Consider the following 18706-nt stretch of genomic DNA (forward strand, 5'->3'; position numbering starts at 1 on the left):
TCTTACAAGGACACCAAACCCTGCTGGATTTACAGCTCGCCCTATTGACCTCATCTTAACTGGATTGCATCTGCAAAGACCCTATTTCTGAATAAGATCTCACGGGGTCCCAGAGAAAACATTACACAATCAAACACATGCAGTTCCCCCACGCAGGTAGCTCATGCTTTAAAATTAAGTCCATGATTTACTTAGAGCATGGGGCAGGTTATCCGCTGTTATCCGCCTTGTGTTGCATTGCTTTTCCTGAAGGTTAGTGTCCGTACCCACTGAGCAGCAAGCCCTTCCTGTGCCGAGAGTTGGTAGCACTGGATGTGCACTTGCTGGGTTAGCGCCGCCTGCAGGTGGGCAGCGAGAGGGCGGGGCAGGTGTTGGCATTTTTGCGACTGCTTGTTTAGAGGATCATTCTCTGATACAGACTCTTGTTGACTGAGGAAAGAATGCATTCATTTCCTTATTCGAGTAACAGAGTTGCCCCTGGAATTCATGTCATTTCCCCTTTGTCACTTAGGCTCTTGTTCTCAATGAGGGTCATAATCATTGTTTAACTTTGTTTAAAAGTCAATTATTGGCCAGGCGCAGTGGCTCACACCTGTAATCCCAGCACTTTGGGAGGCCGAGGCGGGTGGATCACGAGATCAGGAGATCGAGACCATCCTGGCTAACACGGTGAAACCCCTGTCTCTACTAAAAATACAAAAATTAGCCAGGCGTGGTGGCGGGCGCCTGCAGTTCCAGCTACTCGGGAGGCTGAGGCAGGAGAATGGCACGAACCCGGGAGGCGGAGCTTGCAGTGAGCTGAGATTGAGCCAGTACACTCCAGCCTGGGCAACAGAGCAAGACAGGGCTGGGGCCCCCAGGAAGAGGCCTACTGGTCTCAGCCATCATGAAGCTTAAGGATCGGGGCTTGAGCTCTTTCAGAGCCCAGAGAGAAGAGGGTGGTTGCTGGGGACACCTCATTGAGGGGTGCATAGTTGGAGGCGGTCTGCCTTGGCTCGGGCTGATCGGCTTTCCCAGCAGGTAGAGCGGTCAGCGTGGCAGAGAGGCTGGAGCAGACTCCTACCCCTCCACTGAGGGACTGCCCGGGACCTTTTTTTAAGCTCTGAACATTTTCCAGTGGACTAACAGTTCACACTGATGAACAGCTGGAGCTACAAGCAGACTGTATTTCATATAGAGCATTCTTGAACCTAGAGTCAGGCCTGTGGCCCCTCACCAGGCAGGTAATTGTTTTCCTGCAGGACCACAGCCGCTTTGTCAACTGTGTGCGATTCTCTCCTGATGGAAACAGATTTGCCACAGCCAGTGCTGACGGCCAGGTAAGACCTGGGATGGGTTTTAGGGCGGGGATTGGCTTGTCTGCCTGCTCCCGTGACCGCTCAGAGCCACAGGCTAGTCCTGACATGCAGAACTTAGACGTCGCCCTCCCCTTCTCTGCAGACGTGTCGTCAGAGCCCAGTAAACGCATGTCTGCTTTTAAACCACACTGGGAGCTCAGTCTGTTAGCCCTCGTTTTCTAGAGCCACCGTCCATGGAGAAACTGCTTACACACACGTGACCCACATGTTTTTATTTCTTGGAAGATATACATCTATGACGGGAAGACTGGGGAGAAGGTGTGCGCGCTGGGCGGAAGCAAGGCCCACGACGGTGGGATTTACGCCGTGAGTATGAGTGTGTTTCCCAGCCTGGTGGTGGGAATTTGGCCGAGTCCATGTGTCAGTCCGTCCATACTCAATCTGGAGTTAGACAAAAACTTGAAATGAGGGACTACAAGTCACGGCGGTTTTATGCCTCTGCCCAGAAAAGCTTTAAGGTTGCAGTGAGGTGAAGAGAAGGTAGTGGCTGGAACAGGAGACCTGGAGGCGGGTTTTGTCCTTGCCTCACTCATGTCCCACCCCCTCTGGGCTCCTTCTGTCCTACTCAGAAACAGTGGCAGTGGACAAGCTGCTTTTGGGGGTCTCTCTCCAGTCTAGTCCTCTGGCACATGACACACTGCTTTTCTCTGAATAGATTAGCTGGAGTCCCGACAGCACCCATTTGCTTTCTGCTTCTGGGGACAAAACTTCCAAGATTTGGGACGTCAACGTGAACTCCGTGGTCAGCACGTTTCCCATGGGCTCCACGGTTCTGGACCAGCAGCTGGGCTGCCTATGGCAGAAGGACCACCTGCTCAGTGTCTCCCTGTCCGGGTATATCAACTATCTGGACAGAAACAACCCCAGCAAGCCCCTGCGCGTCATCAAGGTAAGGCCTGCCCTGGGGAAGGCTCTGTCCCCTGGGTGGGCAGGGAAGAGCCCAGTGTGGCCAGCAAGGAAGGGGAACCGAGGGAAGGCCAGGTGGAAGCTAGAGAGGTGTCCTCAAGCCTCCTTGGCTCTTGGGGTTTTGGTGGAAGGGTGGGATGCTGGTTGCTTTCTTGGGATATGAGTTTAGCCATGGTGGTGGGCCAGGTGCCAAGCTCCCCTTGAGCTACTGTAAGAGCTGGAGCCTAGGGATTCAGGGCAGTGGCCATCGCCCCCAGCTGTTGAGAGCGGTTACTTCCCGCAGGGCTCGGCCTTCCCTGAATTGGGAGTGTGCAGCCTGTGTTTCACCTGACTGCAGGCAAGAGCAGGAGCTCACTGAGCGCCAGGGCAGGTGAGGGGGCTTCGCGGAGGTCCAGGGGCAGGAGGAGGAGGAAGAGCAGGTGGCCTTGGGCCTGGGCCTTGGCGCTGCCTGGGGTTTGAATGTGGGCATGGTGTGAAGGAGATACTGGAGTTGCATGAGGGAGCGATGGAACCAGGAGGAAAGGGAGTTAGAATCACGCATGGGGCCCAGGTGTGGAGGCCCGGAATGCCAGCCTAGGGAGGAGCAAGGCACCTGCTTCTGAACCCTAACCTGGAAGGATTCACTTGAGCCAGAGGCTCCCTGTATTCCATTGGCTGGAGGGGTCCTACCTTCTCCCTCCATCCACACCAGCCAAGTTGATGCCTCTGGGAATCTCGCAGCTGGACAGGAGCCAGAGTAGGGGTCCCTTCCGTATCCTCAGGGCCTCATCTGACAGCAGCACCCGCCCCTGCTTCCCATACTGCATCTGCTGGGAACTCCAAGTCAGGTTTCCCCAGCGCTGGTGGCCCACGGTGGGTGACCTCTCCTGCTATTCAAAGCTGCAATATCAAGGGAAGTGGACAATGCACTTCATCCGAGCAGCCAAGCCTTCTCGGGCTCCTGCTTTAAGCCACTCGGGGAGACAAACCCCAGCACTTCCCTCACCCATTGCAGCCTGCTGCCATGGAGCACTGGGGACCAGCCTCTGCAGAGGGTGCGAACCCTGCAGGGCTAGCGTGGGCCAGCCTGGAGCAGCTCCCAGGCCTGTGCACCCAGCAGCGTGCTGTGCTGTCGGTGGCTCCTTCACACCACAGCTTCTAGGAGGGGCTGCTAGAATCACCATCCCCATTTTACAGGGGAGTTTGCCCACGAGGAAGGGGCCTCCTTAACGTTGTGTGTGTGATTCCTAAGGACCAGGTCACCTTAGCATTCATGTATAGAGTCACGGTTCCTTTGTGCCGGGGCAGTGGGGGCAGCAGCATTGCTGAGATGGGAAAGGCTGAACCATAAAGGCTCACTAGATGTGACCCTGAGGATAGAGGTTCCTCGGGAGCGCCTCCTTGCTGGGCCCACAGCCCAGGGTGATGAGTGTAAAAAGGAAGGCACGCACAGCGTGGGGCCGAGGAGGTTGTTGCCTGGGGTAGCTGAGGGCTCTTGTCGAGACCATGCTCCAGTGGGCCTCCAAGCGGGATGGTGAGAAGTTGTACACAAGTGAGTAAGGCTTCGCTACTGCCCAGAAAAGCAGTTTCCCGTGGGCCATCCCCGACGGTGTTCTCCAGGTGTCAGCCCCCAGGTCTGCCATCCCGTGTCTGTTGGTGGGGCTGCCCTGAGAGTGCTCTTCTAATACCACTGCTGCCAACTGTCTGGGGCCGGTGCACCTGGCCTGCCACCGTGGCTAAACTCATGTTCCAAAAAAACAACCAGCATCCCATCCCACCGTTCCACCAAAAAAAACCCCAAGGGCCAGTTATCAAAATCCCCACGTCCCAACTCTCAAATGCCACACCTGTGTGAGTCATGCTGGTGCTGATGTTCGGTGCTGATCTGGGCTGCAGTGGGGTTGAGCAGCCCGTCTCAGCCCAGGCTGCATGTTAGAACCACCTGGGAGCTCTAAAAAGCGCTGGCTGCTGACGCCCCAGAGGCACTCAGTTTACAGGGAGGTCTCCAGAAGGAACACCTGTGGGCCTCTGGGCAGGGCTGGGAGTGTTTCTGGTGAGTTCCAGGCACTGAGCATGCACAGAAGTCTCCTGGTCTCTTGCCGAGTGCATGTTCTGATTTGGCAGTAAGGTGGGCCTGAGCCCTGCTGGTGAGGGCTGTGCTGGTCTGAGGTCCACACTAAGGAGCGGGACTGGTGGGACGCCACATTGGAAGGAGGCAGCCCAGCTCAGCATCTCTTACTGGGGCATGTGATGATTTTTCCCCACATCTCTGTGGAAAAGATGGAAGTAGCTGCATTCGTTGCCCATTCTCCAGTCCCACTGGTAACTCTTGTGTACTTATCTCCAAGGAGACCTGTCTCCAAAGATCCATGCCATATTGTGGCAACATGTGGCATACTACAGAGATCAAGAATTACTGCGGAGAATCCCTGAGCTCAGAGGAAAGGGGCTGGCCTCCCTCTGCAGGGGAGAGGCATGAAGGGCCTGCACCCCAGCCGTTATTTTTGTCCCAGGATTAGATACTGAGAGCTAAACGCCTCCCTCTGGAAGCAGCTGTCTGGTTGTCGACCAGCCTTGTGTGCCCTCCACTGTAGCAGTCAGGGAGGTCAGGGTAGGAGCGTCAGTGTTCACAGACAGCCTTGGGCTTTTGCAGTGGTCAGAGAGACCCCTGCCCTCAGCAGGGCCAGCACTCCTGGGCAGGGAGAGAGAAGAAACCCCACAAACCAGGGCCTGAAGCGAGTGTGGCCATTGAAGGCCTCCTGGACTGACCCCCTTGCGGCTTCCACCCTGACGGGTGCTAGTCGGCTGGATGCAGGCCACATGTCTGCACACGTTAGGTGCTCAGGTGCTGGGCCTTGGTCAGACGCAGGTCTGGGCCCAGGTCTGGGTTAGGTACCTTGGAGGGGAATGAAGGGCAGGGTCTGTAGGTGACTGGGTAGCTTTGGAAAGGTTTCTTAGGGCTTGTGGGCCATGCATTCAGGCAGCTGGGGCTACTGGGGCCTCAGAACATCTGCACTGCCATGGGTTGAGGGGCATCTGCCCCCCCATTACCCAGAAGCTTCACTGGTAGAAAGTGGGTGGCAGAGGGCAGGGCGGTGTGTCCTCAGCTTACCTGCCCGGTGCATCTCCTCCACAGGGCCACAGTAAATCCATCCAGTGTCTGACGGTGCATAAAAACGGCGGCAAGTCCTACATTTACTCTGGGAGCCACGACGGACACATTAATATCCTTTGACTCACAGAACTGGCTCCGGAGCCACTGGCTCTAGAGGAGAATTTCCTGTTCCCACGGTGCCAGGCGCCAGGCCAGCCAGGTGGCTCCAGCTGCAGCCACAGCCACACGCTCTTCTGACCAGTATGGCCTCTAGGGGGTGGCCTGTCTGCACATGGGGCCCTGGCAGCTCCAGGGCTTAGGCTGAGGAAAAGCCACGGGCGGCTCCGACCTGGTCAGTCCCTTCTTGTCATGCAACCCTGAGAGTGTGGCTTAACGGCTCTGAGCTTGGGCTGCCACTGTCCCTGCCAGTGGCAGCTGGCGCCAACCTTGGCCCTACTCCACACAGTGGGATTCTTGATTCCTAGAATTCACAAGCACCTGGACACCCTTACGTTGGGTCCCCTTTTTTTAAAAATAGGAAAACTGGAGCCCAGAGAGCTGACGTGCCCTCCCCAGAGTCACGCAGCCTGTGGTCCGCAGAGCCAGGGCTGGAGCTCCTGCGAAGTGCTTTGTGGCCCTTCGGTGATGTTCCCTGGAGGTGTTTGTGTCCCCTTTGTAAGTCCTTGTCTTGATTTCTTTAAACGAGTCCTGATTTCTCCCCGATGATGGGGGCTTCTGTTGTGTTTTTCCTGCATGGCCTGGAGCTGATGACACCCTGCTCACTGGGCTGTCTTGAATCTTGGAGCCACCATCTGCAGAGTGCTTGGGCAGGGAGGCCCACACAAATTGCTGATGAAGGCACCTGCTGTGCGTTGTCCTGCTGCCCCCGCTGAGCACCGTGCCATGTTGGAGACTGCCTTTTGTGTGGACAGCTCTGGTCTGCATGTGCTGTACCTCCCAGAGGGACTGTCCAGGACCCAAGGAGGTCCCCCCAGTGCTGGGAGAGGAGGGCAGACATGCCACCCTCTGCCCCCAAAACGTAAAGAAATGGGGTGGAGGGGTGTGCCTGCCCGATAACTAGTGGCAGAGGAACCCTGGAGTCTCCCCGGCTTTCTGGTCCCCAGTGAGCCTCCAGCATGGCTCCCTTTCTGCCTCAACCCAGTCCCTGTGTGTGCACCCACACTTCGATATCCCTTCCCAAGAACATGTCAACAGTGAACACTGCTGGCTTCCCAGGGGGGAATGGTTACATCCGTTTGCAATGACATTCTCATTTGTTGATGTAAACGGAGAATCTTAGGACTGAAGCCACACTGGAGAGAACACCCAGCAGTCCCGGGAGCTGGGCTTTTCCTTAACCCTGCTCTACATTACTGGGATTCAGAGACGGGGGAGAACGACTCCTTCGCTGGGAAGGGCCACACGAACCAGGTGTCCAGGATGACCGTGGACGAGTCGGGGCAGCTGATCAGCTGCAGCATGGACGACACCGTGCGGTACACCAGCCTCACGCTGCGGGACTACAGGTGAGAGTGCTTGGGTCTGCGGGGGTCCCAGATGAGCCTCAGCTCCCTGCTGAGGCTTGTGCCACCAGCAGTTCCTGTTCTGGAGGATGCCTCACCTGCTGCTTTCATCTCCCGCCCTGTCCCCAGCATTGTTCTCCTGTTGTTGGGCCCTGAGCCCAGCACTGTGTTACAGATCCAAGTGGTCTGGGTAATGCTCTTGCCCAAAGACGATGGCCAGGTGTGGACTCTGCCCTGGAAGCAGGGGCAGCAGATCACAGCCCTGTTCTTCAGGAACCTGCTGCGGTCTCTGCCTGTCTCCCTTTGCTCATCAGTAAAGGCGGGTACAGTGGAGCCTGCCTCAGGCCGTTGTGGGTTAGGTGAGCCTGGCACAGGGCAGGTGCTGAGAACAAGACAGCATTCCCCTTCTGCTCAAGGGTGAGATGGGCACACAGTGATCTGGTTAAAAGACAATGTCTTGTTTGTTTTTACTCTTGGGCCTTTGATTGGCAGTCAGTGGAGCTAGGAGAGTAGCAGTTTGCAAGTGATCTGAAGTCCTAAATGCAGTTGGAGAGACTTGAAAGGGAAATGTTCCAGGCCCTGACAAGGCTACTGCACATCCAGTGTCCCCACACCCAGGTCTGACCCCTCCTCTGGCCCTACATTTCTTGTGTAGACCTCTCTGTGACCCAGTAGTCCTGCCTAAGTTGTGTTGCCTGAGAGATGGGGACTCCTGGGGCCTGTTGATGGGAGCCTGGCACAGGATACAGCACGCAGCTCCTATCAGATGTGCTGTCCTTGTTGCACAGACCCTGCCTGCCTGGCGGACTGGGCATCTGTAGATAAATTGGGCCTTCCGATGAGTGGCAGAAGTGGCCCCAGAGTGCAGGCATCTGAGCCCTGGTCCTCTTCCTAGTGCCCTGTGGTGACCCCACTCTTTAACACATCCCATGAAGGTCTTCCCTGGGCCAGGTAACCCCAGGCAAGGTCCTTACAGAGCCAGCCTTGGCCTGGTGACCTTGCTGCGGAGCCTTTGGGGATGCCACACTTGGCCCAGTGACACAGAAATTCTCTTGATTATCTCAGTTTTCAAGAAGTTTGTGTGTTTGAGTCTTTCTAGGACAAGTTTTGGTGGCATTGGCCAAGGCTAAAGATAACATGATTTTCACCCATTACAGGTAATGGATTCTTAAAAGTTACCCATCCAGTTTGGGGAGCAGAGCTCAATTCTGTCTGTGCTCAGTAAACTCCAGAGTCTTGAGCCAACAGGGGGACAAAAGCCACATCTGGGTGTAATGAGAGCTTACCACAGATAAATAGGAGCATAAACAATGCCCTTCACTGCCTCCCACCACTCCTTCCCACCCCCCACCCAGGCCCCCATTATGATTTATAATCTCTGCACCAAAGTCATGGGTCATTTTTTTGCCACCATCCCTTATTTTAGCAAGTCTCTCCAGTATAGATGGCAGTAGAATTGCCTTCTCCTAAGGAGCAAGATTGCTGTGGTTTAACAGTAACTACGTATGCATACCTACACTGAGCTGCTGCAATGTCGCAGTAATGTGCTTCCTTTCTCTCCAACAGCGGACAAGGAGTTGTGAAACTTGATGTTCAACCAAAGTGCGTAGCTGTCGGCCCCGGGGGATACGCCGTGGTCGTGTGCATTGGGCAGGTAGGGACCTGGCTTAGTGTTTGGGTCGGAGCCTGCAGCTGTGTGGTGCCTGCTTGCTGAATTTGACTTGTGTCCCGTTTGACCGTTGCTCTAGTCAGTGTTTTGGTTGAGCGCTCATTTGCACTGCACCAAGGGATCTCACATATTTAATCCTCACTGCCATCCTGTCAGTTGTACAGATGAAGAAATAGAGGCACAGAATGGATAAGTTGGTTGTCCAAGGCCGCAGCTGGTCAGAGGGCAGAGCTGGGATTTGTCTCTTAGCCTCAGACAACTCTGCGTGCCCGTCAGCCTGTAAGGTCTATGAGAGACTCTGAGGTGGGCCTGCCTTTGCTCCAGCACACATCCCAGCCCTGCTGCGTTGTAGCTGTGTGACTTCCAGCATTTACCTCACCCTCTCTGAGCCTTAGTTTCCCATCCCCAGCACTCACGGATCCAGGTGATTGTGAGGAAGTACATGTAAGGCTCCTCACACCATCTTGGTTCCTTCTACAGATGAGGAGGCTGAGGCCTAGAGCAGCTTGGTACTTTCCCGCATGCAGAAGGGTGGCACCTGACTCCCCAGCCTGGCTTCTCACCCCAGACAGCGGGGCCACCTGCACACCTTTGGAATATCCGGACCAAAGCCACCTGAGACCCAAGCCTGACTCACTTTATACAGAATTCTGCTCTGCAGAAGATATTATCTGTTGGCGAGCCTAGGCTCGCTGGCATGTAGACCGGGGAAGGCAAGGGGCACCTGTTGGCATGAGTGGCGAGCCCTGCTAAAGAAAGCTGTTTTCAGGACCCTCCAGCCCTCCTTTGCCTTGTGAACTTAATTGCTTTAGGGAGAGTAGATTTCTCTGTGTCCTAGATAATAAGAAATCCCTGCCAAGTAATTATTGCAAACAGCCTGGACAGCCAGTGGGGGTGGGGAGGTGCAAAGGGAATCCACACATGGAGTGCCTCGGGGCCTGGGGGAAACGCTACAAAGCAGAGTTCTAGAAGGCTGGCAGGTGGCCTGTCTGTACAGCAGGGCTCTTCCCAGCCAAGGGGTCTGCACATGGGGCTTTGTGGGTGAGGGGATGAGGCCTAGGGAGGAGTGCCCTGTGTCTCCAGACCCAGGTTTCCTCATCTGTAAAGTTGTGGTCATCTTAGGCCATCCTTTCACCTGAGGCTGAGAGTAAGGATCCCACGAGGATGTTCAGACAGGCCCAGCAGGCGTCTGCCACCGAAGAGGTTAGAAAGGTCCCCGGTAGGGTTGTAATGTGTGGGGTACAGGCTACAGGTCCCTCCACCTCCTTGTGAGGCATTTTCTGTCTGATCTGCTGTTAATCACCCAGTCCTCCCAGGGCATCTGGAACCCCTGCTCTGGGTCAGAATTTTCTGCAGAGCTCCCTGTCACCAGTCAAAGGGTTAGGAGGGTACTGGGAGGGGCCTGGGATTTTAGATCAGGAAACAACCAGGTTCAAGTCTCATGTTAGACAAAGCTTCAGGCAAATGCTTAAGCCTTCCTTCTTCGCCTGTGAGTAGGTAAGGCCACCCCCAGAGCCAAGCAGATGACAGAGATGCGTCTTCGGTAGTAGGTTTTAGTCAGGGCGCTGCTACCATTCATCCCGATCCACCCACAATCCATGCAGAAACAGAAGCCCAGAGGGTAGGGGCGGAGGCTGCCCTCTGGTGTGGCAGCCACCATGAGGGGTGCATGCTTCCCAGTGGGCTTGGGGCATCAGGAGAAGCAACCCTGGCCCCAGGGAGTAGGCACCAGTCTCCCGGCCACTGTGCTGTGCTGCCATCTGCCCTTCTACCCCTGCGAGTCACGCTTGATTGGGGAGCAGAGTCTGTAGACTGGAGCGTTCCAGCTCCACTGCCAATCTGCTGGAGTCCGAGGCGGACGCTCCACAGCTGGGTGCCCGTGTTGTGTCTTCTGGGCACCACAAGGTTCTCCTGTCCCCGGGCTGTAGGAGAACCATGCGCTGAGGAGTTGTTTCTTTCTTTTGTTCTAAGAAGCCAGAACCTAGGATCCCGTGTGCCATCTACTTTTGCACTGTTGCTTTGCGGCCTTGTTGCCCTGGGTGCTCCCGCCTTCCTGATGCCTCGGAGCACTGTTCAGTGGAGTGCACTTATTTCCCTCACTGTCTGGAGGAGCTAAAGTTCAGAGGCCAATTGACTTTCCAAGAGGTGGTGCTGTGGTGACTGCAGTGGAAGTAATGTAGTGATGACAGTGATGGTCACAGTTAGGTGTGTTTCCTGCCCCACCTGACTGAGGGTCACAAGGCTGGGACTGAGTCCAGGTGGTGTGGCTCAGAGCCCCAGGTGGCCCTGCAAAGAGGTTGGGGACGGAGCCAAACCCAACTCCAGTGAGCCCTGACAGGGACGCGCCCCTCCTGCCACTGAGGGCTTTGTCCCGAAGGGCTGGACTGCCTGACCAGCTGCCTGTGTGTGCTGCAGATTGTCCTGCTGAAGGATCAGAGGAAGTGCTTCAGCATCGACAACCCCGGCTATGAGCCCGAAGTTGTGGCAGTGCACCCCGGCGGGGACACAGTGGCGGTTGGGGGTGCGGTAAGGCACTTTCCTCTCCCCCATGCTCTCTGTCCTTGGTATCTGGGTGATTTGGGGACAGTCTGAGCTGTGTGAGTACCAGGGCTATCTCAGGGAAGGCAAGGGGTCAGGGGAAGGATGGGGGCGGTGGGGGCGAGGGACTTGCTCTGGGGCCCAGCCACCTCCTGCCACCCAGAGCTGGAGCCTTCCCCTGCCCCCCTTGGCACTTCCCCCCACCTCACTGTCCGGATTCCCACAAGACTGGACAGTGAGGTAAGGAGAGTACCGAGGAGGGGACAGCTGGGTCTCAGAGCCAGCCCCATGAGTGGTGGGGGGAGCACAAGAGGGTAGCAGGTCAGGAAATGAAGGAACGGCATCCCCTGGGTCTGGGCTCGGCTCATAGATTAAATGAAGAGTGACAGAAATTTCCTAGCATCTTCAAGGTGCAGTACTAACCAGGCATTTTACAATTTCCCTTGAGTTCGGCCTCTGCGCCCTTGAATTTGTGTGTGCGGCCCGGTCACAGTCTGCCTGGCCAAGTCCTGAGTGCTTTGTAGAAGAGCTCATTTCCGCGCCCCAGCCCTGGAGGGCAGCCCTCCGATAACCCAGTCCTGCAGCAGGCGTGGCAGTGCCCTCCGTGCTAGGGGCCGGGTGGGTCTGCCTGCTGCCCGGTCCTTCAGGTGCCGGATGTGACCAGGGCATGGAGTGGCTTCCTCCACCAGCCAGCTTAAGGGCTTCAGGAGACCAGCAGTGCGCTGAGGTACCGACAGCCGTTTTCATAGAGCTACGTAGGTTTCAGGCCCATCCATGGGAAGAGCTATGCCCAGCGCCTGGCATGGGCCCAGCGGAGCAGCAGTTAGCGGGAATAGCACATTTTCTTAAGCCCTCAACCCCTCCCTTCACAAAGGGTGGGTGTGGTGTGTGTGTTCGGGGGTGGCTCACTTCCTCTCTGTCCCTGCCGTAGGATGGTAACGTCCGCCTGTACTCCATCCTGGGCACCACGCTGAAGGATGAGGGCAAGCTCCTAGAGGCGAAGGGCCCCGTGACCGACGTGGCCTACTCTCACGATGGCGCCTTCCTCGCGGTGTGTGACGCCAGCAAGGTGGTCACAGTGTTCAGCGTTGCTGACGGCTACTCGGTGAGTGGGTGGCGGGCTTCTCGGTCCCCGTGCTGGGCAGTGCAGTTGGCAGTGGGAGGTTCATATCCGTGACTTGGTCACCTTGAGCTGAGCCTGTCTGAGCTGTAGCTTTCTTGCCTCGACAAGTAGCAGGTGCCTCATGCCATGCTTCTGAGGAGTTGGTGGGTTCGCAGGGGTCGCTGGCATAGAGTTAGTGCCTGAGAAACCTGGGTCCCCATTGTCGCCTTGAGGGATAAGCGAGGTGATACAGGCAACTGTGGCCTGAACCTGACCTGCCACCTCTCTTGTTTTCAACCTGCAATTAGGAGAACAATGTTTTTTATGGACACCATGCAAAAATCGTCTGCCTGGCCTGGTCCCCAGACAATGAACACTTTGCCTCCGGTGGCATGGACATGATGGTGTATGTTTGGACCCTGAGTGATCCGGAAACCAGAGTCAAGATCCAAGGTAACTTCCGCCCCCAGGCCTTGGCAGGGACCACCGATGGTCCAGAGCTCCACGGGCCACTCACAGGCTATCCCCTGGCTGCGGTCCCCAGGGCTAAGTAGCCTCTGTGCTTCTAGGCAGGTGGCCTGGAAGAGGTGTGGGTCTCCTTCCTTCCAGCAAACACCAGCTGCGCAGCTGGCTGTACTGAGGAACCATGGGGGCCCCATGCACAGGACACCTGCTGAGCTGAGTGAAGGTCTCACTTTTGACATCTTCACTTCCCCCACCCACCCCTTAAATCCCATGTGGAACCAGGGTCTCGCCCTCCCTAAGACAGCCACGTCCAATGTATAATGTGAGCCTCATGTAGCATTGAAATTTCCTGGTAGCCACATTTAAAAAGGAAACAGGTGAAATGATTTGTAACAGTCAATTTTATTTAGTCCTGCATGTCATCTTCCTCCCTGTGGGGGTTATGATGTCCTCGCGTGGCCGCGCACGTATGTGGAGGCATCATCTGTGTTGTCCAAACCCTCCCCTCCCCAAGTGCCCCCCAACCACTCTCCTCCTAGTGTGTGGTCAAGTCCCCTCATCCATTCTCCTTAAAGATACCCTTTTGTGTTAAACATAAATGGGGTCCTTTCCTATTTAAAAATGTCTTAGCCCACCCCCAGAGCCCATTCCCCAGCTGCAGGCTTCAGGTGTGGGGCAGGCAGAGGGAAGGCAGCCCGGTCTGGAAGGGAAGAGACACAAAGCAGGTTTCAATGTCCGTCCTGGTTTATAAGGCAGTCGGCAGTCTGGTAGTGAAAATCAAACAAGTTCATGAATGAAATGGATCCAGAAAAAAATACAGCAAGAGCTAGTCGGATAGAGAGTAGGAGGTCGGGATCTGTGTCTTCACTATGGGGTCACAGGCCACCAAACATGAAGTGACCAAGTGACCTTGGCGTCGGGCTGTCGTACAGATAGTTGAGTTCTGCACCTGGAAAAGAGCCAGCCTGGCGATGTGGACGGAGCACTAAAGCCTGGCCTTACAGCCAAGTCATGCTTGGTGGTTGAAGGCGCTCCTGGGCCACCCGTAGGCCAAGGCTTCCTGCATCAGGGTGTGTGCCGTGCCAGGTGGGGTGGGGGCTGAATCTTACCCTGTCTAGGCAGGGCTGGGGGCCTCCCGGACCTGGGGAGCAGAGAGCTGGTGGGAACCCCCTTGCCTGCAGCTGGGAGCCTCCCTGGGCATCATGGGCAGAGCCAGCCACAGAGGAGCCATAAGCACACAGGCACCATCTCACTGTTGGCCTCTCGGGTGGGTGGAGGCAAGATGATGGGGAATCAAATCTGGTCACCCACAGTGTGACTGTCACAGAGGGGAAAGTCAGTGGTCCCCCCAGTCCTGTGTTTTCCAGCCTCTTACTGGTTGTCATGCCTGCCCCATTTTAATAGGGCATGGATACGGTGTAGTGGTTTGTGTGTTGTCTGCATGTCATCGCTTTTATACAGAAGACGACATTGTTATTTCACTCCCTTGGAACTTGGTTGTCAAGACTTGGAGAGAGGGAGCCACTGGTATCTGTAGGTGGAGCCAGGGATCCTGCTAATTACCCTGCAGCACATGAAAAAGAGGTACCCCGCCCCAGGGCTCAGGAGTGCCACGCAGAGAATTCAGCCCCACTGCCACCATGCCAGATTCCTGAGTTACAATGATCGTGGCCATTTTTTTGAGGGCCCAGGTTGTTCCATCTTCCTAGTCCAAGATGTACATAGATGCAGAGAAGTTTGGCTTTTCGTTAAATCACACCCTTCCTTCCCAGATGCACACCGGCTGCACCATGTCAGCAGCCTGGCCTGGCTGGACGAGCACACACTGGTCACAACCTCCCATGACGCCTCTGTCAAGGAGTGGACAATCACCTACTGAGGAGCCCTACCCCCGCCTCTGGATGGACCGAATCAGGGACTAGAGTTTAACTGCAGCGGAACATGTCCTTTCTCTATTTCTGTGACACGCCCCCATGCCCCCGCCCCACTGCAAGAGGCAGGAGGGCCCCGTCATGACCCTCGTCTCTGCAGGGTGTCTGTACACATTCTTCTGAAAGCTTTAGACAGGAACAGTTTGCACATGAAAAATAAAGCAAGCACCTAAACAATGTGTGGAGCGTAACTAAAACCCACAGCCCAACCAAACCTTGAGAATGCGGAACATTCCAGAGGCAGTAGCCTCCAAAGCACACAGAGCCCCTGGCCCCGCCGTGGCTCTCACTGTCTTTGTCAGGGGAGGTTGTACAGGTGAGTGAGCCGGGGGGGCTCACGTTCCTGCCTGCAGAACATTTCTGTACTAGTGAGAAGAGGGAATATGCATTGCAGTTCAGCAAAGCCGGAATTCTGTGTTGAGCAGATGTCTGTCTCTCCCTAGTGTGTGACTCACACTGTGTGGCTGCCTTCAGAGTGCCACCTCCTGATCAGATGGGGGACACAACCCCTGGATATGTTTCCTTGTCAGATTTTGTGCTTGATTTTAAGAATGGAATTGTGGGTTGTTTTGGTTTCTTTTTTTTTTTTTTTTTTTTTTAATGTATCTTAACTGTTGCCTGTCAGTGTTTACAAACTAGTGTGTTGACGGCACCATGTCCAGGTTTTTAGAACCCTTGTTAGCCAGACCGAGGTGTCCTGGTCACCGTTTCACCATCATGCTTTGATGTTCCCCTGTCTTTCTCTCCCTCTTCTGCTCTCAGGAGCAAAGGTTAATTTAAGGACAAAGATGAAGTCACTGTAAACTAATCTGTCATCGTTTTTACCTTCCTTTTCTTTTTCAGTGCAGAAATTAAAAGTAAGTATAAAGCACCGTGATTGGGAGTGTTTTTGCGTGTGTCGGAATCACTGGTAAATGTTGGCTGAGAACAATCCCTCCCCTTGCACTTGTGAAAACACTTTGAGCGCTTTAAGAGATTAGCCTGAGAAATAATTAAATATCTTTTCTCTTCATTGTGGATCACTGACTTTGTGTGATGGGGGTATGTGGGGCGGCTGGTTGGGGAGGAACCTTTGTGGAATTTTCATGGCTTTAGGGGTCTTACCAGCCTGCAGCCTCAGGCAGGAAATATTTGGAACCCAGGATTGTCAGATCCATCGTGTGGTGGAAGGGAAACCCCAGAGAAGGGGCTGGAACCCTCAGTTCCTGCCCCCAGCCGTACCGCCAGATCATCCTGTGACTTGGGTCACATCCCTGCCCTTCTCTGGGCCTAAATTTGTCAACTGAAAACACTGGACCAGATGATGTCTACATCCCATCTACTTCTCAGATTCTTAGCAGCCTCTATAGCTTTCAGGTAAGGAATAGCATGCATTTAGATGTTAAAAATCAAATTCCCAAACATCCAAATTAATTGCAAAGTGAGAGGCACTGTTCTTTGAAAGTGCCTTTTGTACTTTTGTAACAATTGTAAAGTTGTCTAAATTTGCTATCCCAGTTTAAAAAAAAAAAATCTTCAAAGAGTATAATTACATTGCTTCTTAGAAAAGTCAGGATAAAATGTTAGTCTATAACTTCTGAAGTTATAGACCATTGTATATCTTAATAAAGTCCACAAGTGACTTTGTTTCTATGTGTATTTTGGGTTAGGAACAAGGCACTTTCACATCAATGGGAATGGTGAATCATTCAGTAAATGGTGATGATAAAACTGGGTGATAAAAATAGTCTTGCTTACCTTGTCCTTGTAGCAAAAACCGTAGGAGGGCAAGAAAATACTGAATTTAGTCACACAAACGCAAGTGTTTCTAAGAATGACAAAAATGGTAAAGAATAGAAGTGATACTTTTGACTATATATTTTTGAAATCTGTTGAAGGGGGAAAAACCACCAGTCACAAAATCAAAAAAGACAAATGGCACAAAAATTTTCAACATGTAACTAGACCGAAGGATGTGTTTAACACCTGACATAATTTGTCTTTAATACAGGTTAAATTTTTTCATCTTTAATACAGGTTAAATTTTTTTCATGGATATTGTGTCCATACATGGGAAAGTTTTCAAAATATATGATTAAAAACTAAGTTACAGAAGAATGCAGATAGTGTGGTTCCATTTGTGAAAAAAGGCCACAGACTCAAGGTACAAACAAGGCCCAGAGGCTTAGAAGATCCATGGCAGAAGGGAGGGTACCTGTTACTCCTTCATGCAGTGAAATTAAAGACTTAAATCTCTACCCAGGATCTGCATCAGTTTCAAGGAGGAAGATCTTTATACTCACAAGTAAGCTTTAAAGGAGAAAACTAAAACCACTTTTTATCCCTGGAGAGAAAAGAATGCAGGCAGCATTTTCAAGCTAATCGTTTGTTGGGAATCCGTGATCACAAGGCTGAACTTCAAATAGGAGTCATTTTGGGGGAGGAGAGAAGCTGGATCCCAGGCGTGACCCAGATGGAGCTGATCCTCACAGCTCCGTTCAAGGCAGAATGATACCTTTGTGCACACCAGCTTCATTCTGCAGACCAGCTTTGGCTACCTGGAACACTGTTCAGGATTCCAAGACCTCGGGCTGCACTGGAACTACACATTGATCTGAGATCAATTAGCAATAACCAGCAAGGATCAACGCCTGTGGATGGAGAGGGTAGGGTAGGGTGCAGGCATCTCCTGTCATGCTCATCGGCCAGCTTAGGGACTTGCAGACCTGGCACTCGCTCTGGAGGAAGCAGTGCAGTGAGAAGAAAGCCAAACTAAGGAATGTTGGATTCTGTTTCCAGCTCTGACACACTGACCTCTCTTCATAAGAAGAAGCTGAACTAGAAGATATAGATTCTAAGAGCCTCTTGGGGATATAGAACAAAGTCTACTTCCATTAGGACACTGCCTTTGTGAAATGATCATGTAGATAACATGCATTTGAACAATTGGATCAGTTTCTGAAAAGTGAATGTGTGTGTGTGTGCACATGTGCAGACTGACAGGATATGGTGGAATCGAATCCCTGCTGCAAAGTTTTCACTTTTACAGCTGATCACAGCATTAACAAAAATGTATTGATCACCAAACTGACATTGTTTAGCATAACAATTTTTCTTCAAATGATTACTGTGTTAGCAAAAGGATCTCTTGGGTTCAACCTTATGGGAATCCGGCCAGTGTTTGACCCTGAGCCTCTTAGAACCTCATGCATTGTATCTGGACCTCTGAGAGCTGGGGGTCCCTTTGTGCTGTAACCCATAATGTGGTGCTCTTGACACTAGGAAGTTACTGAACACTCCGAAGAGCTTTCGGTTATGCAAAGATATACCCTACCAAAAATGGAAAGACAAAAAATTTTAAACATACATTAATGTCTCTGCCAATTATAAACCCATTACATGTTACCATAGCAAACGTTAAAGAAAAGTGTTTTTCAACACAATAGTAGAGGAGTAACATTGTTTTACGTTTTGGAAAATCTCTTTCACATCTGCCTTCTCCATTCAATGTGTGAAATACATTTTGTTGTTGTTGTTGTTGTTGTTTGGAGTACACGAAGAAAATGGTCTCCCACAGATTCACAGTTGGAAAAGGAATAAGAACTTGAATAGCATTTTCAGAAAACTGGATTTTCATCCTTAGCATTATGCCAAAATCCAACAAGTGAAAATTCCTTAAAGGTTCATGCAGTGTGAAATCTGAAACCCTATCAATGAATCTTTAGCCACCCTGTCAAAATCCACTTTGAACACAACTTTTATCTGTGCACAATTTTGTGCCATTCTTTGATTATTTGAAAAAAAGTGATTCATTGAGTTATGCTAATCTTTCAAATGTGGACACATTTCAGAAAGTATTTTTAAAAATCACATTTCTACAGGTTACCACCAATCTTGACAGAAACATCATTTAATTGTTAGGATCCCACTGGGCTCACAGAACTTGCAGTTCCAAATGAATAGTCCAGGTCCTGGGGTGTGTCTGTCCTCGTTCTTTCCCATTATCTGTCTCATTTGCCAGGCTGAAGTTGCAGCTACGTTTTGGTTTGAGAAGAGGCAGAAAGCGCGGCAGAGGCACAGGTGCAGTCTTGAGGGCCACACACTCAGGTCCACTCCCATTTTATGAGGAACTCTTAGGTGAGCATATCTACCTTGGAGGGGC

General features: G+C 52.8%; 1 protein-coding gene across 1 annotated transcript in view; it reads left to right on the forward strand.

Annotated features, from left to right (window-relative positions):
• The window catches only part of WDR1 (WD repeat domain 1), a 43706-nt gene extending 28129 nt beyond the window's left edge, over window positions 1-15577 (forward strand). Inside the window, exons 6-15 of the mRNA XM_030923872.1 lie at window positions 1242-1319; window positions 1584-1664; window positions 2014-2247; window positions 5380-5467; window positions 6707-6863; window positions 8427-8514; window positions 10945-11055; window positions 11999-12172; window positions 12478-12622; window positions 14407-15577. Coding sequence (XP_030779732.1) covers window positions 1242-1319; window positions 1584-1664; window positions 2014-2247; window positions 5380-5467; window positions 6707-6863; window positions 8427-8514; window positions 10945-11055; window positions 11999-12172; window positions 12478-12622; window positions 14407-14513 — 1263 coding nt within the window. The 3' untranslated portion in view covers window positions 14514-15577. The remainder of the gene's footprint in view (window positions 1-1241; window positions 1320-1583; window positions 1665-2013; window positions 2248-5379; window positions 5468-6706; window positions 6864-8426; window positions 8515-10944; window positions 11056-11998; window positions 12173-12477; window positions 12623-14406) is intronic.
• Window positions 15578-18706: the final 3129 nt, after the last annotated feature.

This window comes from Rhinopithecus roxellana, chromosome 2 (assembly GCF_007565055.1).
Source record: "Rhinopithecus roxellana isolate Shanxi Qingling chromosome 2, ASM756505v1, whole genome shotgun sequence".
Classification (NCBI taxonomy): Eukaryota; Metazoa; Chordata; class Mammalia; order Primates; family Cercopithecidae; genus Rhinopithecus; species Rhinopithecus roxellana.